The 22,681-nt window shown below is 43.8% G+C and overlaps 1 protein-coding gene across 1 annotated transcript in view; it reads right to left on the minus strand.

Moving 5' to 3' along the window:
* Window positions 1-656: 656 nt before the first annotated feature.
* Window positions 657-22,681, minus strand: part of LOC141219301 (protein ELYS-like) — a 112,548-nt gene continuing 90,523 nt past the window's right edge. The window contains exons 30-34 of the mRNA XM_073666069.1: window positions 19,187-19,356; window positions 15,280-16,726; window positions 7,199-7,335; window positions 6,999-7,105; window positions 657-1,074 (exon numbers count right to left, since the gene is read on the minus strand). Of these exons, the coding sequence (XP_073522170.1) occupies window positions 894-1,074; window positions 6,999-7,105; window positions 7,199-7,335; window positions 15,280-16,726; window positions 19,187-19,356 (2,042 nt within the window). The 3' untranslated portion in view covers window positions 657-893. The remainder of the gene's footprint in view (window positions 1,075-6,998; window positions 7,106-7,198; window positions 7,336-15,279; window positions 16,727-19,186; window positions 19,357-22,681) is intronic.

Raw genomic sequence — 22,681 nt, forward strand, 5'->3', positions numbered from 1 at the left:
TGTATCCTTCCCTAGCAAGGTGCTGTGGTATGATCAGACACAGCCATTTAATAGTATGTAGCAGGTGCACATTTATAAGATTATCTCAGCACAGGAACATTTTAACAAATCAAATTGTGGAACTTATTATTATACCAATAGACATTGATTAAAATACACTTTGTTTATGGGACAATCTTGTAAGTATTTTTGAAGAGTTATTGAAGTGTTTTGAAAACTTTTTCTTTGTTGCAGCTATTTGATTTCACAGTGTCCAGTAGTTTGGATCGGATGTCATCAGAAGCCACTTCAAAAGTAGTGTCATGCACTTTTATTCCACCAAACATTTTTTAAAACCTGAAGCGGAAAAAAACTGCATATAGAAACAGTAAACCGGTTCTACAATAGAAATGAATAGGAAGAGTCTCAAGCATTTAAGTGATATTGCAGGTTTTTTTTAATGGACCAACTTTCAAAAACCGTGTGAATGTTCCTTTAAAATGTAGCAGACTTTCTGTGCACAAAATAACACATCAGAAAAAATGCAACATTTACATTAAGTGGATTTATGGCCTTTGCCTTAAAAAGGTCAAGGATGCAGTAAATTTCAGAGAGTCATTATGGAAAACAATGATTAAGTTAAGAAAATGAAACTGAGTTTTATAATAAAAGTAAAATATTGTTAATTCTCTCATTTATTTAACATATTAAGAAGCTATAGATACATTTTTTACAAAACGATACAAAATAGAAAAAATGTCTGGGAAGAAAATTCTAATGAAATATTAAACTTCAAGCTTTTAAGACCATTTACAATAATTTATATAAATTATTCTTCCCAGTGAGCCGATTTTAATATTTTACACAGTTTATTTTATTTTACACAGCACATTAAAATCAACAACGTTCATCAATCATCTGATGTTCCTGCGATTGACTGGTTTTGATATAATTTTCCTTCTCCTGGTTTTCCTGGACTGCTTTCGATCAGAAGCTTTAGATTTTAAAGATGAAGGCTTTGTACTTTCTGAATCACCAGTTGCCTTTTCTGGGGGTGACAGCAGCTGAATCTTTATAGGAGGGTGATCTTCTGCCCTATAATATTCCAGAAGTAACAAGTTGAAGTGCACAGGAGTAGTAAGTACATTACATGCCTATAGTGAACAACGATGTGTTAACATTTTCTATGTATACAGGTATGGCTCTGCATCACGGATTGCCATAGCAGACACATAGTAGACGCAGGACGAATAACTCTGCATGCAGCACTATCAAAAGTGAGGAACACCACAACAGTGCCCATTAGAAATCAACAAGGCCAGTGGGGGGTGCTATTGAGGTCAAAAATAATCTGACACTGGGTAGTGGTTGCAGTTACTTATGGAAACTGCACCACAGATGTGAAAAAAGTCACATCTGAATATCCTTTACTGTGCCCCTTCTAAAACTTATTAGCCAAAACTTACTATGTTCAATGTGTCTAAAATGCAAATATATACAGAATCATATCAAACGAGCCCTTTGACGTTTCTGGTAAAGACAGCAGAGTAGGTCCATATAGCTCATACATTTGGAGAAAGTAGTGTGGAGGACAGAGAGCAAACCATTTCATTAAGTTCATTAAAGGGGATATCTGGGACATTAAAAATAGGAATGAAGTTGCTGAATCAGGCTACTACCTGCCTGTTGTACGCGGCGCCGGTCATTGACCGCTCCTGCTGGAGAGTCTGCTTCCCCCTGTCAGCAGAGCAGCAGTTTCTCCTCCTGTTGACAGGACGGGACCACTGGTGTCATGCTGATTGACGGCCGGCTTCCCCCAAATAGGCAGCAGAGAGCCAGCTGTCAATCAGCATGACACCAGTGGTCCCGTCCTGTCAACAGGAGGAGAAACTGCTGCTCTGCTGCGGTGACCTCAGTAGAAGCCTGTGACTGCTTTGGGCACAACAGAAAGGTACATCGCAACTACCTGCCTGTCTGTGGTTAGGCACTTTTTTTTTTTCCAATCCCGTATCCCCTTTGTCATATTGGTGAGCACCATCTCTCAATACTGCGTCAAACTACCAAATTTACATCCAGATGTTAGTTCACTTAGTACATAAGTGTTCCCAAAACTGTAAAATGTTAGTGTATGCATACCGTGAGAGTCTCAGAGCAGAAATCCCACCTTTGTTATTAAACTATTCACATTAGCATATACCACTTAGAATAAATATAGAATAAATGAGAAAAAAAGGGGGAGAAAAGGGTCTGGGAGTAAAGAAAGTGAATAAAATGAAAGTTATTTTGTTAATTAAATAAAATATTAAAATACGGTATTTTTCGGACTATAAGGGTATGTGCCCATGATGCAGACTTTAAGCAGAAATTTCCTGAGCGTTTTTTCCTCTCCCTGGCAGAAAAAGGCATACAGATTTTACATGCGGTTTTTCTGCCAGGGAGAAGCGTTTAGGCGTTTTTACATGCACTTTTCCAAGCGATTTTAAGCATCACTTGATATCTATAATATAACACTACAAGTGTCCCTCTGTCTGAAGCCTCGATAGACTGTGCAAGCGCGACACGCCTGTGCAGTCTGGCTCCAGACAGAAGAACGCATCCAGCCGTTACAGGTAAGAGGAGGGTATGGCACCGGAGATCACGGTATGCGTAGACACTGAGCACATACCACGATCTTCAGCGCCATATTTACCTGACCGGGAGGAGCGCTGCTGCGGCGCCTCTCTTGACCCAGAGATCGGGGCAGGAGTGAGGCATCGGAATCGGCACATGCGCATAGAGCTATCCGGCGGCATTTTACTGAAGACACATTTACAGTGTGTCTACAGCAAAATGGCGCCGGACAGCGCGGTATGGGCACGCGCCGCACTCCTCCACCGGCCTCCGGCAGAACAGGACACAGCAGCGCTGGAGCACAAGGAAGAAAGGCGAGTATAAGTGTTTATTTTTTTGTATGCGTACAGCGTGAAACTGATGAGGGGTAACACGAATACAAAGATTGGGGGGGGGGGTGAGGGGTACCATGCATACAAAGATTGGGGGGGTGAGGGGTACCATGCATACAAAGATTGGGGGGGGGTGAGGGGTAGAATACATACAAAGATTGGGGGGCTGAGGGGTACCATGCATACAAAGATTGGGGGGGGGGTGAGGGGACCATGCATACCAGGATTGGGGGGTGGGTGAGGGGACCATGCATACCAGGATTGGGGGGTGGGTGAGGGGACCATGCATACCAGGATTGGGGGGCGAGGGGACCATGCATACCAGGATTGGGGGGCGAGGGGACCATGCATACCAGGATTGGGGGGCGAGGGGACCATGCATACCAGGATTGGGGGGCGAAGGGACCATGCATACCAGGATTGGGGGGCGAAGGGACCATGCATACCAGGATTGGGGGGCGAGGGGACCATGCATACCAGGATTGGGGGGCGAGGGGACCATGCATACCAGGATTGGGGGGCGAGGGGACCATGCATACCAGGATTGGGGGGCGAGGGGACCATGCATACCAGGATTGGGGGGCGAGGGGACCATGCATACCAGGATTGGGGGGGTGAGGGGTGCCATGCATAACGGGACTGGGGGGCGAGGGGTGCCATGCATACCAGGACTGGGGGGCGAGGGGTGCCATGCATACCAGGACTGGGGGGCGAGGGGTGCCATGCATACCAGGACTGGGGGGCGAGGGGACCATGCATACCAGGATTGGGGGGCGAGGGGACCATGCATACCAGGATTGGGGGGCGAGGGGACCATGCATACCAGGATTGGGGGCGAGGGGACCATGCATACCAGGATTGGGGGCGAGGGGACCATGCATACCAGGATTGGGGGGGTGAGGGGTACCATACATATATACCAGGATTGGGGGATGAGGGGTGCCATGCATACCAGGACTGGGGGATGAGGGGTGCCATGCATACCAGGACTGGGGGATGAGGGGTGCCATGCATACCAGGACTGGGGGATGAGGGGTGCCATGCATACCAGGACTGGGGGATGAGGGGTGCCATGCATACCAGGACTGGGGGATGAGGGGTGCCATGCATACCAGGACTGGGGGATGAGGGGTGCCATGCATACCAGGACTGGGGGATGAGGGGTGCCATGCATACCAGGACTGGGGGATGAGGGGTGCCATGCATACCAGGACTGGGGGATGAGGGGTGCCATGCATACCAGGACTGGGGGATGAGGGGTGCCATGCATACCAGGACTGGGGGATGAGGGGTGCCATGCATACCAGGACTGGGGGATGAGGGGTGCCATGCATACCAGGACTGGGGGATGAGGGGTGCCATGCATACCAGGACTGGGGGATGAGGGGTGCCATGCATACCAGGACTGGGGGATGAGAGGTGCCATGCATACCAGGACTGGGGGATGAGGGGTGCCATGCATACAAAGATTTGGGGGGGGGGGGGGGTGAGGGGTACCATACATACATACCAGGATAGGAGTGAGGGGTGCCATGCATACCAGGATTGGGGGGGTGAGGGGTGCCATGCATACCAGGATTGGGGGTGAGGAGTGCCATGCATACCAGGGTAGGATGGTGGGGACAGGAGGGGGCAGGACATACCAGCATGGGAGACCATATACCAATAAAAATGCTCGCCACCAGGGCGTAGAACGGGTTCAATAGCTAGTGTGTATTGATCCTTTAAAGGATAGCAATATGATTGAGACAGTTATTGAAGTGCCACCCAATAGAGAACAATGTTGCACTTTATTTCCTACAAATTGAAATGTTCAGGAACTTTGATACAGTGTATTATATGGAGAAATCTGTATAAGAAGCATGAGTGAATATATTACAGTATTAATGATATACTATATCCAGACTTTGAACAACAAAATAAGTTTAAGTAGTATAGAGGAAGTCCCCGACTTCCAAACATCCAACTTACGTATGACCCCTAATTACGTATGCCTGTTAAACAAAAACACACATGATTAAAGCTGACCTCTCCGGCTATTGTCTGATCCTCCTCTTTTTGCCATTGCGCGTTGCTTCTAAGGCCTTTTCACTATGGATTAGGACTTCATGACACATCCAGACCGCAGGTCACTGCATGTCATAAGGTCTTGTATGGAATTACTGGTCTATGGTGAAGAGACCGGAGAAACAGCACGCAGCGATGCAGAAAAGTGAATCGGATGGTGGGTGCCGAAGTGGTCAGGTATGACTGAGACTGCAGACTTGTGAATCCTCCCAGGGCACGCACTGTGTGCTGCGAAGATTCGCCGTTCTCTGCTCCGGGAACAGCGGTCAGGTATGTAATATGCATGCTTCCAGGCTGAACCAGTCTAGTGGGCGCGACCTCGCTCAATACAACTGTATTGAGCGAGGTCGCGCCCACTAGATGGGTTTTGCCATGGAGAATGCATGTAGAGTACCTTACCGCCGTTTCTGGGGCAGGAAACGACGAATCCTCACAACACACAGTGCGTGCCCTGGGAGGATTCACAAGTCTGCAGTCGCACAGAGTGACTGCACACTTTTCATTTTAAACCAGACAATCCCTTTAATGGAATTAATAAATAGGTGTTCATAAAAAACTGTCAAAATTGAAACATTTATTTTCTGTAAACCTATTCCTTGTATTTTTTCCCTCTTCCCCTTTATTCTATAATCCGTAAATTTTCAGCAATCAGGTCAGACCACCTAGATATTTTGCTCCTATTAAATAGACGTCAATCAGTAATGCCAGATTCTACTGGTAAAGCAGATCCCTAGGTGATATCCTAATAGTCCTTTTTTCTTAGCAGTGGTTTAGTTGCTTTAAGTCCATAATCAGTTTAATAATTTTATTATAGCTTTCTATAGACTTCTCTATATAACTTGGTGAAGGGTGATGTTTGAAATGCCAGACATGAACACTGACGGCGCCCAACAGTATAAGGTAATGGACATTGCTCCTAAAGCCACAGACTATAAAAAAAGATGAGGAGTGGAAAAGTAGACTAACACGCAAGACTGCTGTCAATCACCAATGTGCCTTATTGAAGCCATCCCATGGAGGTGGCACAAATATATTTTAGCATCTGCTGTTAAGCATACTTACCCTGTCAGAATAAAGGGCCAGATTCATTAAAACTGGAATTTTGTACACCAGTCTTAATGATGGGTGTGCAGAATTAAAATGTGCAAACCCCTTATGAATTCGGTACACCTCATCACGGACATGCATCTTGCCAAATATGCTACTCCAGCCAGCAATCATGCCAATACGTTCTCATGGATTACTGCGCATTTTATACTGTTTATATACTCAAAGCAGTAATCAATCATTGAAGAAAAGCGTAGGGCTTTATCTCCAGTGCCAATGTTTGAATGTGCTAGTCTGTTCTTACATAGGAAGTGATCAGGGAGTTCATAACTGGATCACTCTCAATGCTACATATTTACTAGCCAACCAATAATGATCCACTGATGAGAGTGCGATATGGGAATAGATGGTCTCACAACTGAGACTGGTTGATTAGATAACGTATAGAATCAAATAATATAGGACCCACTAACTATTAATGGGAACAAACTTTTAAAAAAGGGAGTTAATGTTAGTCGCTCATGGGAGAAGACTTTCATAATTGAGACTAATATTTAATACAGCATTCACAGACTACATTTGGTCCAACATTTCTAGATATTTGTGATTCAGAATCACCTTATTTCTTAATAGAACTAATAATAGTTAGATTTTAATAATATGACTCCAATTGGATTAGATCGCGAATCCAGACAAACTGAAGTAACATTTCTGCTGTAAGGTATGAGCAATTTGTAATAAATTTGTCAAGCAGGTGTTGCAATATTCTGTCTCGCCCCAGTTCCAAGTAATTTGGTGTAGCGGCCAAAACTGCTGTGAAAACTGCAACATCTAAGGTATTTTAAGGCTGAATTCTGGTGGTTACACATTGATGAATCAGGCCCAAAAGTGTGTATATATGTAACAGGTTAGATGATTTTACCGAAATTAAGAAGGAAGGAAAACACTACAACAAATACTTACTGGTCGTCTTCCTTTACTCGGCATTTTGAAGGTCTGCCTCTTGGTCGCTTTAGTTCTGGTGTGTCAGGAACATGAGCTATTTCATGCGACTCCTTAACAGTTACATCCTAAAAATTAGGGAAACGCATAATTAGGGCTTAAGATTTTCTGCAATGTAAAAGGAAAGGAAAGCCCAGCAACATAAAACAATGATATCCGACCTTTTCTTCCAGCATTACACTGGTAGAGAGTTTTGTCCTTGTCCTCCTTGTACTTCGAGATGGTGGAGAAAACAGGTACTCTGAAGCTATTGGTGCTGGCGTCTTAGTGGGAGAAATAAGGAGAGCTGTTTGCTGAGCTGCAGAGGGAACAAACAAGTTCATTACGTGAGAAATAGCTGTTCAGTTATTGTTACAAGTATGTCCATGTTTTTTAAAGTACTGGAAAGCTAAAAATGTGCCCATGGAGCACAAAGATTGAAATTTATGAAAACAGCAACACAGCGGCTTTTTTTCTAGTTTATTTGTTGGACCTGAAGACACAAGATTGGAACAAACTGGTTTCTTCCACATCAGGTTTCACAAATTAATGTAGCCAGAAGTGTAGGTTCACCCATTATTGATAACATAAGAAAAGTTTGGTTTGTAAATGCCACTTAATTATCCCGATTATTGATCCAGAGTTACATTCTACATAAATGAGCGGCACTCAAATAGCTAGAGTTCTGCTCACATGCAGCAGATATGTAGTAGGTGTTGGAGGCATCAAATCTGCTCCATAAAGCTTCCTGGGGCGGCTTCTCCAGTGTGAACATGGAGTTTTACACACAATTTAGATGAGGCTATGTTCACACATTGCGTTTTTTGCTGCGTGGTTTTTTTTTCTGCAGCAAAACCTGATCTCTTGCCAGGAGGTTTGTTCAGGATTTTCTTGCTTTTTTGCTTGTTTTTTGGTGCGCTTTTTTCACTGTCCTTTTGTCTCTTATGCATGTACATAAAATTCAGTGAAAAAATGACAGCACAGAACTAGCTGAGCCGTTAGTGCGGCTCTGGGTGATGATGCAGAGTAACTGGGAATCAGCACACAAATGTAACATTTATCATTCTAACTGTAAGATAATGTTTAAACAAAACTATGCTAAACCTAAAACTTGGTGCCTTAGATGAACCAGTAAAGTCTCATTCAGACATCTGTTTAACATGGTCTCCATAATCACAAATAGATCATGCAGCCATAAGTGTATGTGCACACGTTCAGTATTTGGGTGCAGATATTTCTGCATCTCTTGGCAGAAAAAAAGCACGGTTTTTGCATGCGCTTTTTTTTACAGCAAGGAATGCCTTTTGGAGCTAAAGATATTTGAAAAAAGATACGTGGGACATCGCTTTAACCCTTCTCTGGTTTTGCGCACCTTATTCCATGAGCCATAACTTTTATTTTTTTTCAACATGTCCATGTGAGGGCTTGTGTTTTGCAAGACGAGTTGCACTTTTGAACGACACCATTGGTTTTACCATATTGTGTACTGAAAAACAGGAAAAAAATTCCAAGTGCGGCGAAATTGCAAAAAAGTGCAATTCCGCCTTTTTTTTTTACCATGTTCACTCAAAGCTAAAACTCACTTGCCATTATGATTCTACAGGTCAATACGAGTTCGTAGATACCAAATATGTATATGTTCTCTTATTTGAGTGGAAAAAAAAAATCCAAACTTTGTTATAAAAAAAAAAAAAAAAAAAAGGCGCCATTTTCCGAGACCAGTCGAGACTTTATTTTTCGTGGTCTGGGCCGGGTGAGGGCTTATTTTTTGTGCATCGAGCTGATGTTTTTATTGATACCACTTTGGTGTAGATACGATCTTTTGATAACCTGTTATTGCATTTTATTGCAATGTTGCGGCGACTAAAAAAAATTTCATTGTGGCATTTGGATTTTTGTTCTCGTTACGCCATTTACCGATCTGATGAACACTTTTTTTATATTGATAGATCGGGCGCTTCTGAAAGCGGGATACCAAATATGTGTATATTTGATTTTTTTATGGTTTTATTTTGAATAGGGCAAAAGTGGGGGTGGGAGTGATTTAAACTTTTAAAAACATTTTTTTTCTACTTTTTACTTGCTTCAATAGTCTCCATCTTCCGATCACCTGTGTTACACATAGCAGGGCATTAGTCCCGCTATGTGTAACAAAACTGCTCATCGGCTGTGAACGCCGACCGCCGCTCATAGCAGATTGGCTATGACAACCACAGAGGTCGCCTGTAGACTCCGGGTTGTCATGACAACCCATCGGAGACCCCCGATCATGTGACACGCTTCCGGCATGATCATGTTAAATGCTTTTGTCAGAATTTGACAGCAGCATTTATCATGTTAACAGCTGCGGGTAGATCGCGATTCCACCTGCGGCTGTTAGGGGCATGTCCAGATCAGCGGTCATTTGCCCGGAAAGGTGCAGGCTCAGCACCGGAGCCCGCACCAAAAGGGGAGACACGACATGCGCTGTACATGTACGGAGCATGTCGTGAAGGGGTTAAAGAAAGTGTTTTATTCTTGGCGTGTGTGTTTATTTCACTGTTTACTTACAAGTTTAGTAATAAGGGTGTCTGGCTGACACCTCTTCATTACTAAACCTTGGGCTTTATGTCAGCGACACCTAATCCCATTACCCTGATGCATCAGGAAGAATCTGGGCTAAGTGCCAGAATTGGAACATTAAATATGAAGTGTCATTTCTGGGGCAGCGGAGGGCTGGTATTTTTTAGCTTAGAAAGAGCTATTAGGCCAATATGTCCCCTGGCTATTAACAGCTCACAGCTGTTTGGTTAAGCCTTTAGGGCACGTCCCCACGATCAGGAACCAGCAGCGCGCTTGGACTACGCCCAAAATGCTGCATTCTAATGCTGCACTTGTTTTGTCAGTACATGTGGATCCACTGCATGTAATGACATTTCAATCGGTCAAAATCTGCAAATTGACATGCTGCCGGTGAGTTTACACAGCGTCAAAAACAAGCAGTGGGCATGGGATTTCTTATGAAATAAAATGAATTAAGTAAAATAAATGGTGTGGGCACCCGCGTCATTTTCATATCCAGCAGAGGGAAACCTGGGGGCTGATATTACTAGCCAGGGAAGGGGCAATTAGCCAAAAATGTTCCCTGCCTATTAACAGCCCACAGCTGTTACCTTCGCGTTTACTGGCTAGATACAAGAGGGACCAATGAAAAAAATTGACGTAGGGTCCCCATATAAAATCTGACCAGCAAAGGCTAAACCGACAGCTGTGAGCAGATATTAATAGCCAAGGAAGGGGCCATGGATACTGGCTCCCTCCGAGGCTAATAGTATCAGCCCTCAGCGGCCCTAGAAATTGCGCATCCGTAAGATGCGCCAAATCTGGTGCTTAGTCTCCGCTCTTCCCACTTGCCCTGTGGCGGTGGCAAGTGGGGTAATAATGTTGGGGTTCATGTCAGCCTTGCATTAGCAGCTGGCAGCTGGCATGAAGCCCAGGTTAGTAATACCGGGCGTCTATAAGACACCCCCATTACTAACCACATAGTATGGTTTTGAAAAACACACGGACTGAAAAAAATCCTTTATTTGAAATAAAAGTCCACACGGTTTTAATCATTTATTTAAAAATAAACAGTTATATTTACCTAACGCCTAATCCCCTGAAGCCATTGTCATCTGTAAAAGAAACAGAAAATAAAAATACTCACCTAACGTCCAATCCGCTGAAGCCAGTCACCTGAAAAAAATAAAATAAAACTACAACCATATCCCTCATCTGTTCGAGGTGATGACATTATCCAGTGTCCCACGAAGATTTGGGTCAGTTCTAGAGCAGTCACAGCAGGCTATACATGGACACAGGAGTATAAAATCGCTCCTGTGAGTGCACAGCACTGAGCTGCAGGGAGAGAAGTCACCGGAGTTCAATCAGCTGATAAGCTCTGGTGACCTCACGGCACCACTGCTGCATGAGAATTTTCTGACACAGCAACGGTGCAGTAAGTGAGGTCACTGGAGCTCATCAGCTGATTGAACTCTGGTGACCTCTCTCCCGGCAGATCAGCGCTATACACTGCCGGGAGCGATCACACTCCTGTCAGTGTATCGCTGGCTGCTGGATGATCTGATTGCCGTGGGACACTCGGGATTATGGCAGATATGTGAGTATATAGTGGTTTATTATTGTTTACAAGTGACATGGGCAAAGGGAATTAGGCAAAACCACACAAAGTTGACATGCAGCAGTTTTAAACGCATTGCAAATCCTGACTAGCGTTTTTTGCCCAATTCTTAGCGGAAAAAATGTTGCTAAAACGAACAGTGTGCACACAGCCTAAGGGTATTTGGTGCAGAAAATTCTGTATCTCTTGGCAGGAAAACGCAGCATCAAAAATGTTGCGATTTTGCCTAGTTTTTTCAGTGCATTCAATGGTTGAAAAACGCAGGCAAAAAAGCACAGAGAATTGACATGCTGCAGATTATTTTCTATACTCAACATGTGCATGACAGTTCAGGTTTCTCATTCACTTTGCTAGCACCAGGTTTTATCACAAATTTGCGCACAAAAAAACCCGCAACAAAAAAAAAGCACTAAATCTGCAACATGTGCACACAGCCTAGGGGTATGTGCACACGGTTGGGACTGGCAACACTTTGAAAGCAGCATACTTTATGCTGCGTCCAAATCGCTGCACGCGGGTGAATCCGCATGTGTAAATTGAACCATGCGGATTCACCGCAATCAATAAATTGTAGTGATCTAATTTCTGTTGCGGAGACTAGCCTGCTCTGCAAGAGAAATTAACATGCTGTGGTCTGGAAAGACGCACCGCATGTCCGAGGGTGATCCGCAGGTGCACAGAGACGCATAGTGGGAATGGGATATCTTGAAATCCCATCCACTATACTGTAACATCTGGCCACTCCGGATTGCACGCAGCGCTAGTGCGCTGCTTCCAATCCGCAGCGATTACTGATTGTGCGCACGTACCCTTACACTGAAATAATTGACATGCTGCAGATTTAAAGCTGCACCAAATCTGCAAGTCACAAATAAGCAATGTCTGCATGAGACTTCAGGATTCTCATTCACTTTGCTGGCTTCAGGAAATCCTTCAGGTTGTGACAAATCTGCACTGAAAAACGCAGCAAAAATGGCAACATATGCACATAGCCTAATAGTCTATGGTGAGGATCATGTTTTTGTGTGTCTGATTTTGTTTAAAATCACGGATAAAATCCAATCAATACAAATATATGGATCTGAAAATGCTATCAATATGCAGTTTTTAACATTTGGAAGGTAGAAAAGGCTGTGATTTTTTTAATGCATACAAGAAAATTACTGCTGAAACACTGACTGTAAAAAGGGACATAATGACCAAAAACTGAGGAATGTCCGATTCAAAATGCTGATGAAATAAAACAGACATTTAAAGGGAACCTGTCACCCCCTGGGCGATATCAGCCCTCAACTATGGGCATACCGGGTATAGAAAAATAAATCTATACATACCTGTATGGCCCATAGCAGAGGTCTGATGGGAACCTGTCACCACCCCCCCCCCCCCCCGGTGATATCAGACCTCTACTATGGGCATGCAGGTGATAGAAAAGTAACTCTATACTACCTGTATGGCCCATAGCAGAGGTCTGATGGGAATCTGTCACCCCCCCTGGGCGATATCAGACCTCTACTATGGGCATACAGGTGATCGAAAAGTAACTCTATACTACCTGTATGGCCCATAGTAGAGGTCTGATGGGAATCTGTCCCCCCTGGGAGATATGAGACCTCTACTATGGGCATGCAGGTGATAGAAAAGTAACTCTATACTACCTGTATGGCCCATAGTAGAGGTCTGATGGGAACCTCTCACCCCCCCCCCGGTGATATCAGACCTCTACTATGGGCATGCAGGGTATAGAAAAGTAACTCTATACTACCTGTATGGCCATAGTAGAGGTCTGATGGGAATCTGTCACCCCCCCCCCCCGGTGATATCAGACCTCTACTATGGGCATGCAGGTGATAGAAAAGTAACTCTATACTACCTGTATGGCCCATAGTAGAGGTCTGATGGGAACCTGTCACCCCCTGGGCGATATCAGACCTCAACTATGGGCATACAGGGTATAGAAAAATAAATCTATGCATACCTGTATGGCCCATAGCAGAGGTCTGATTGCAAAGAAAACCACTTTAATCAATTCTATTTTGTACAGGCTTGGTGTCTGGGGAACGCCAAGCAATCCCCACCGATCTGCTTATTATTCCCCAAAATCCCCGCCTCTCTGCTTAATTATCATATCCCCCCACTCCCCTGCACGTCACAGGACTCTGTGTGGTGCACTGTGCTCCCTGACTTCCGGGCACGCGCAGAGGGCCGCTCACATAGAGCACGCTTTGCTTCATCCCGGCCTCGACTCTCCGTGCACTGTGCTGCAGGGTTCTATTGCGCAGGCGCCGGGGGTCACTGTCACTTTCCGGCACCTGCGCAATATAAACCTGCGGCGCAGAGCACAGGTAGACGGGGCCGGGATGAAGCAAAGCGTGCTCTATGTGAGCGGCCCTCTGCGCGTGCCCGGAAGTCAGGGAGCACAGTGCACGTCACAGGGTCTGTCACAGGGCCCTGTGACGTGCAGGGGAGGGGGGATATGATAATTAAGCAGAGAGGTGGGGATTTGGGGGAATAATAAGCAGATAGGCGGGGATTGCTTGGTGTCCCCCGGACACCAAGCCTGTGGAAAAAAGAATTTATTAAAGTGCTTTTCTCTGCAATCAGACCTCTGCTATGGGCCATACAGGTATTTATAGATTCACTTTTCTATAACCTGTATGCCCATAGTAGAGGTCTGATATCGCCCAGGGGGTGACAGGTTCCCTTTAAGGCCTTATACTTCTCTAGCAACTCTAAAACGCAATACATCTTCTGTGGTCAAGTTGCATCTTGTGTCTCGTTTCGTAACTACAGCCATGGATGAAGAGTAGGAGCCCACCAATATCGCAAATGTTCCTCTAGCAAAGCTTTAAATGATTAAATGAATGCAGCGTGTCTATGAAACAATATATGTGTGGGATTTCTGCACCCATGTGTTGTACTACAGGTAGTTCCCACATGCACAGAACTGCTGTAACAGTTAGGAATTGCTATTAGCTGCAAATACACAGTTTTAAAACCTCAACTGAAGGATACAATTTAACAGGCCATACTTTAGTATATATACAAGTAGACAAGCTTTCCCCTACAAATTAACAGTAAACTTTACATCCAATGCTTTGTAAACCATACATGTTTCAGACACCCAAAAGAAAGAAGTGAAACACTAATGGTTTCACTGCATTTTCAGGTGACCTTTCAGAACAAACTGATGAGGGTACAGTACATTAGGAACACTATTTCTAGCCATTATGACTTGCACAGGCATTTTCAGCAGTTTTTACCTCTGAACTAGAAGATGCAGCAATTTCCCATGTGCTTTTCGGCTTTTATTTCCCTACAGTTTCCCTTGCCTGCCCTTTTATAACAGCAAGTGTAATTTGTTATCTCACCACAGACAGATCAGTATTGAGAATACATCAGTGCTGGGAAACAAAGTGGCTGATAAGTGGAGAAAGAATCATTTTTCTCTAATAAGATATATTACAAAAAGTTTCTGATCTCCATTTTTACTTTTGATTCATGAAACAAATAAGTGGTTTTAAAAATCAATGTATTTTCCAAATGGTCCTTTTGGAACGCAATTTTTCCTCCAAGCAAGAGAAGACTCTTTATATGATGTTTTATTACTTTGCCAGAATTCTTTTAATCTATACCTCATTCTATGTTGTTTTTGCACTTGCTATGTGAACACTGTGGTGCAATTATGTTAAGACGATCTTCCTCATTTCCTTTTTTTCCCCCTCTCTTTTTCTTTACTCTTCCTCCCTACCCCATTTTCTCTTTCCCTTTATTTGGTTGCCTTTCCTTTCCCTTCATCCCTTTCCAGACCCCTTGTTCGCTATACTGTAAAAATTTCCTAATAAAAAGAATTTTAAAGAAAAAATGTATTTGTCTAGAAGCCGGATATCATGGAGAATATCAGATGGCTGAAATACTCCTGCACGTTAGGGACTATGTCACAGGTTCAGCACCTATACATAGTATGAGTCTACTAAACCATGATGTTTCTATGGGGATCAGAGTTTTACCCAGTAGTACCATAATCCACATGTTGCGTCAACATTAAAGTTTCTTAGCATGGAACCATTATTTTAACAGGAAACGGAGGTCTAAACAAACCTTTTGGTTTTCTTCCACGTCTTGGTGTAAGTGATGAGAATGCAAATTCAACAGGAGTGGCATCTGGCATTGTAACAATGTTAGCTTTAGTCCTTGTTGAACGGGTTGTTCTCTTCTGCTCTTCATCGACATCAGCAGAAGCCTCTATATCTGTTTTACCAATAGACTTTTTTGCAGTTTTTCTAGAATTGACTGTGATCACCTCTTGTGCTGTGACAATATTGTCATCTGTATCTTTTTTATCAATCTGATTTTCTGATTTGACTCTAGACCATCTTAAGAGTAGCCTTTTAGGAGAATGAGGAGGGCTGGAGTCAGGTTTGTTGGAAGCCTGTGAGGCACCAAGCTCAAAGTGTTTGACCAACTCATTCACAACTTGTTTGTTCCTTAGTCCCCTTGTACGTGTAGAAACAAGTGGTTCAGTCTCAACATTCTCAATGTTTGATTCACTTTCCCTCTCTTGTAGTACTTTGGACGATCTAGTAATTCTAGTAGGTGTTGTCGGCATTACAGTTTTTACATCCACAATATCTCCTGTATTTATGTGGTTATCCAATGCTGCAGCTTTTCCTCTGCGGGTTCTAGCAGGAGAGGCTGGCATCTTTGTTACAATTTCTTCTGTAACAGTGGTTTCCCTTTCTGTGGACTGAGTTTGATCAGAAGCAGAATTTTTAGTTCTTCTAGAAATTCTTGTGGTAGTAATGGATGGTTGGTCCTCTTGTTGGATTGATAATGTTGTACTTAAGTTTTCAGGATTATCCTTGGTTTTTCTACTGCCTCTTTTAGGGGTTGTAGGAAGTGGAAGGGTATTGTTGGTATTGTCAGATACCTTAGTAGTTCTCCTGATACTTCTGCGAGAGGTTGGAGGCTTTATTAGTATAGTAGATTTGCCTTCAGTTGGAGAAGTCTGAAATTCATCCAGATTAAGCTTCTGCTCATCTACTTTTTCAGGGGGTGTTATCCTTAGAACTGTGTTAGAGTTTGTTTGCTTAACCTTGTTTACAGGTGTCCTAGCGATATCGTGTGCATTTCTGAGTTTCCTTTCAGTTTCATTTTCAGAAACTGAATCACTATTAACTTCTTCCGTAAAATCCTTATCCCTATTTTCTTTAAGAGCATCGAGCACGTTTTCTGCAATGGCTGCATTGATAGGCTCAGGCATAAAAGGCAGTGTTTCAGTAACCTTAGTCCCTTCCTCAGTGCCAAGAGCCAAGGCATTATCACAAGTTTCATCACTGCTAACTGTAGCTGTCAAATTGACCTTTTCATCACTGAGATCACATGGATCCATTGACGGTGCTTTTAAGGTTTTTAAGGCAGATTCATAATTGTTGAAATAATAAAGGTCAGCATTATTCTCCCCATTAGGGTCTTCAGCGGCTGAACTTATTTGTTGATATGTCACCTCTGGTTCAGGGTCTTTAATATTCACGGTGTAATCCAAATCCTGAGAAAAAAACAACTTATAGTGTTTATAACACATAGTGACAGTTGATAAGTAAAAGAAAAGACAAGTTAGCAGTCATTTTGCTTTGCTGTCTGCAGGAGAGGAACTTGGTGTCATCCGGTTGTCTAGATCAGTGGTCCCCAACCTTTTTTGCACCAGGGACCGGCTTGAAGCAAGATCATTTTTCCATGGCCCAGCAAGGAGGGGGTGGGGTGGGCGGGGCTTTGGTCATATGGGGGCGGGGTAATGGAGGGATTTGGAGTTTAGTGCATACTTATCATATAGTGTAGACCAGGTCCCCGCCAGGAGCTATGCCAGGAGCCCCACATAATGTGCTGTGCCAGGAGCCGCATCACTGAGGCCCCATCACGCCCTGCAGCAGGACAGGGCAGCTGTCCTGACAGCTGCTGTTCAGTACTTCATCCCAGGGGCGGACACAGACTGTAGTGGGCCCCTGTGCAAGAAATTTTTGGGGGCCCCCCCCGCCCTTCATAAGGCAACAAAGTTATGTAAACATAACCCCCCCCATGTGCATCTCTCACCCCCCCATGTGCAGCTCACCCCCGTGCATCTCTCATCCCCCTCCGTGCATCTCTCATCTCTCCCCTCCCCCCATGTGCATCTCTCATCTCTCCCCTCCCTCCCATGTGCATCTCTCATCTCTCCCCTCCCCCCCCATGTGGATCTCTCATCTCTCCCCTCCCCCATGTGCATCTCTCATCTCTCCCCTCCACCCCATGTGGATCTCTCATCTCTCCCCTCCCCCCCATGTGCATCTCTCATCTCTCCCCTCCCCCATGTGCATCTCTCATCTCTCCCCTCCCCCCATGTGCATCTCCCATTCCCCCCACTCCTAGTTAATTGTATTTAAAAAAAAATAAAACTTGTTATACTTACCCCCATGCGATCCCTGCAGAATCCTGGCGCTCGTCCAAATCGCTGACACCAGGTTCTCCTGACTTCCGGCCATGTGACGGCGCCGTCACATGACCGGAAGTCAGGGGAATCATGAAGGTGCTGCCGCAGCAGCGCAGCGCTAAGATGTCCCGGACCCGGCGCTCAGCATGCTGGAGTCAGGGCAGTCATGCCCTGATGGCGGCCCTGCTGGAGGCTGGAGGGGCCCCCTCTCCCCGCGGACCGGCTGAAAAACCCCAACGGCCCGGTCCTGGTCCGCGGACCGGCGGTTGGGGACCTCTGGTCTAGATGACTACTTGCTCTTCCTTATAAGTGGAAATATAATTCAAAGTCAACAAGTATATGAAATTATTCATGCAATACAGAGGCGTAACAGAATATTGGTCTTGGCCACAAAAAAAGTAAAACCATACCTTTATGTCCCCTGATTGCAAAGCATTTTTTTGTTTGCACCTCTGTTAACATTACTCATTCATTTGTCTGATGAATGTAGTGCAGAGTGTCAAAGAAGCATGAAAAAGACGCTGACAATCATCATAGCAGCGCCAGCAGAGTAATATTTTGACATTTAGACTATTTTGTGTCCTCTTAGGACATCAGAACAAAGCAATTTAGCAGAAGACATAGAAGATTTGGATGCCACCAAGGAGAATCAAAAGCTCCAGGTACAGATAAAATAATCTTACGATAACGATTTCACGGGATGACACTACTGAGGCCAGTTGGACAGTCCCCATACTGACGGGTGAAAACTGTCCTGTTGCCAATTCAATCAAAATTATGTCATTAGATCTGCAAACAAATGGGGCTGCAGCAGAAGAACAGAGGCAAGCAAGAGAAAAATAATGGTCTGCAATCAGAGTAAAGGAATAAAGGTGTGGTGCTAGGTAACAGAAAATAGCAGCTAATATCAGTAACACAATACAACATAAGAACACTATAATAATGGAAACTCTTGTAGATACACTTATGACAACCAGCACTGCACACCAGAAAGCTAGCATTATATGAATACAAGGTCGTTGTAGGTTAAACCACAGCGGTAAGGTTTGATTTTATTTAAATATTATAGTGTTTAAAGGGAAGCGGTCACCAGTGAATCGGGCTCTATGATTGCAGTCAGGTATGTTCTTCCAGTAACTGCTCTGACATTTCAGAGCCGGCTTCTCCTCCTACTGGTTTAGTTGATTGAAAGGCACACAGATGGGAAAGTTCAATCGACGAGAGCAGCGCAAGGAGAAGTCGGCTGGGGCATGGCGTCGTACTAGTCAGGTCTCTCCTTATGGTCCCTGACTGGCTCTTCAAACTAATTGTTCTCTCAAACACCATTGTGTTTAAAAGAATGACATACCTGGCTGTAATACAAACGGAAAGCTCTAGGTAAAATGGTTTTGTTTAATAAAAAATGAACAAAAAAACCCTGTTAGAAACAAATTTTACATAAAAAAAAAACAACAACAAAAAAGATAGACAATGCATCGAAGCCTAACTTTTTCTCACACTTCTACAGTAAGCTTAGAAGCAAACTGTGGTAACCATCATTACCTGAATCTCCGCAAAGTGAGAAAATAGGGGTGCGATAGAAGGAATTTCCTTAACAATTAGAACATTCTCCTCCATAATTTGCAGCTCAGATTCATGCGCTTTCTTTTCTTGACCAAGATTTTCAGAATGGGTACTCTCAATTTCTTCACTATCATGAATACTAATCACAGCTGAAGAAAAGAAATATATATAATTTTTATTTTTTTTTTTCAAAAAAAGGGCCGCCATTCAAATACATACAAGCTGTTAATACTGAGAAGTGCAGATACCCCTGTCCATTTTACCATTTTCATTTCCAATCTGGTAGAACAGGGTTCCCCAACTCCAGTCCTTAAGGCCCACCAGCAGATCATGTTTTCAGGATTTCCTTACTATTATTTTGACCGATTGTAGTGTCATTATATGCGGTGGTTTCACATGTACAGACAACAAAAATGCGGTATTAGAACACAGCGTTTTGGACGCAACAAAAATATGCTGCATTCAAAGTGCTGCTGAGTGCTGATCGGAGGGACGTAGCGGCTAATGAACCAGCAGTGAGCTGTTATTTAATGGCCAGGGACTAGGCACCTTCCCAGGCTAAAAATACCAGCTCACAGCAGCCGCATAATTTACATGAATAGAAATGCTAATTAAGACTGGGTGAATGTGACTAGCTTTTGAAGTACAAAAACGTTGTAAAAAACGCATGTAAAACACCAAGGTTACTTATCGGTAGCCGGTTTTTCCTGAACCCATGACAGCACACCTTGAGAGGGTTCCGCCCCACCAAGGACAGGAAACTGTCTGAAATAAAAGGGAGGTACCTCTCTCTCGCTTCAGTTGGTTTCCTGTTCTTGATGGGAACCAGTCTGTGGAAGAAAAGAATGCTGTACCTGGATCTGTTCCGGTGTAAAAGAGTGGGCACCGGCCTGTGCACCGGGTTCCAGGCTTCAGAAGCGCCGTCCAAGGCGCAGTGGTCTGCGGGGAACCGGAGCCCTGCTCACCGCCTGCGCACGCTCGGACACGGCCCCAGGGAACCATGGACGGCGCTTCTGGAGCCTGGAACCCGATGCACAGGCCGGTGCCCGCTCTTTCACACTGGAACAGACCCAGGTACAGCATTCTTTTCTTCCACAGACAGGTTCCCTTCAAGGACAGGAGACCAACTGAAGCGATGGAGAGGTACCGCCCTTTTATTTCAGACAGTTTCCTGTCCTTGGTGGGGCGGATCCCTCTCAAGGTGTGCTGTCATGGGTGAGGGGAAAAAACGCATGTAAAATCTGCATGTAAAATCCGCATGCGATTTATCTGCCAAGGAGAGACAAAAACGCTCAGGAAATTTCAGCTTCAAATCCGCATCGTGCGCAAATACCCTTACACAGGTGATGGAATTACTGCCTGTGCAGGTAATGTAATTATCACCTGAGCAATACTAATGAAATCCTGAAAACGTGACCTGTTGGTGGGCCTTGAGCACTTCAGTTTGGGGAAGACTGTTGTAGAACATAAACCCTGAATCGAGTTTGCACTGCATAGATAGTTGTAGATAAAATAGGCCATACGCTTCAGGTTCTAGATGGCTGGAAAAGCCCATTAAGATTAAACTCCATTTTGATGCCTTTTTATGACAGATGAAGATTGAATGCAGATATCTTAAGAAAAATGCAAGTAAGTTTTGGATTTTTTGAGGGGATGTTGTTGGGTGCTGGCTGTAGTTGAAAAGTGTTTCGATGGCAGATCTGCATCGCATAAATTTATGCTGACACTAGGCCACAGATAACAGCAGAGAATGCATCATATTTTATAAATACAAATTGCTGATCAATCTTCTAAAACGACCATCTTTACAGTGCAACCATGACAGACGAGCCATTCAGGATATCCCTAATGGTTTGCTTTAGTGTTCTTTGAGGGTCAGCTCGCATATGATCACATGCATTCAAGAAATGGCAAGTGTAAGGGGAAATGACATGGTCTTATCATGCACAGCCACACTTTGCACATTGTATTGACAGGCTGATTTTACAGAGGACCCAGCATATCTGCTTAGTATCGGCAACAAAATGGACATGCTGTGCATTTCATTACTCAAAGACTGTCCTCAAATCAACACCATTCCTCTGCAAAGTGTGAATAGGGCTTTAACCCCTTTACAACCCAAGGTGGTTTGCACATTAATCACCAGGCCAATTTTTACAATTCTGACCACTGTCACTTTATGAGGTAATTACTCTGGAACGCTTCAACGGATCCCACTGATTCTGAGACTGTTTTTTCGTGACATATTGTACTTCATGATAGTGGTAAAAATTCTTCGATATCACTTGCGTTTATTTGTGAAAAAAATGGAAATTTGGCAAAAATTTTGAAAATTTAGCAGTTTTCAAAATTTGAATTTTTATGCCCTTAAATCAGAGCGATATGTCACACAAAATAGTTAATAAATAACATTTCCCACATGTCTACTTTACATCAGCACAATTTTGGAACCAAAATTTTTTTTATTGGGGAGCTATAAGGGTTAAAAGTTGACCAGCGATTTCTCATTTTTCCAACAAAATTGACAAAATCATTTTTTTAGGGACCACATCATATTTAAAGTCACTTTGAGGGGTCTTTATGACAGAAAATACCCAAAAGTGACACCATTCTAAAAACTGCACCCCTCAAGGTGCTCAAAACCACATTCAAGAACTTTATTAACCCTTCAGGTGCTTCACAGGAATTTTTGGAATGTGGTTGAAAAAAAAAAATTGGTTAGACCCAATTTTTTTTTATTTTCGCAGGGGTAACAGGAAAAAATGGACCCCAAAATTTGTTGTGCAGTTTCTCCTGAGTAAGCAGATACCCCATATGTGGGGGAAAACCACTGTTTGGGCGCACGGCAGGGTTCGGAAGGGAAGGAGCGCCATTTGACTTTTTGAATGTAAAATTTGCTTGAATAATTAGTGGATGCCATGTTGCATTTGGAGAGCCCCTGATGTGCCTAAACAGTGGAAACCCCCCACAAGTGACACCATTTTGGAAACTAGACCCCTCAGGGAACTTATCTAGATGTGCGGTGAGCACCTTGAACCCCCAGGTGCTTCACAGAAGTTTATAACATTGAGTCGTAAAAATAAAATTTTCACATTTTTCCCACAAAAATGTTTTTCAGCCCCAATTTTTGCATTTTCATAAGGGTAACAGAAGAAATTGCACTATGCAGTTTGTTGTGCAATTTCTCCTGAGTTAGCAGATACCCCATATGTGGGGGAAAACCACCGTTTGGGCGCGCGGCAGGGTTCGGAAGGGAAGGAGCGCCATTTGACTTTTTGATTGTAAAATTAGCTTGAATAATTAGCGGATGTGCCCCTGATGTGCCTAAATAGTGGAAACCCCCCACAAGTGACACCATTTTGGAAACTAGACCCCTCAGGGAACTTATCTAGATGTGTGGTGAGCACCTTGAATCCCCAAGTCCTTTACAGAAGTTTATAACATGGAGCCATGAAAATAAAAAAATCAAACTTT

Source organism: Phyllobates terribilis, unplaced genomic scaffold, assembly GCF_046119375.1.
Source record: "Phyllobates terribilis strain yellow unplaced genomic scaffold, ASM4611937v1 Scaffold_260__1_contigs__length_2691941, whole genome shotgun sequence".
NCBI classification, from domain to species: Eukaryota; Metazoa; Chordata; class Amphibia; order Anura; family Dendrobatidae; genus Phyllobates; species Phyllobates terribilis.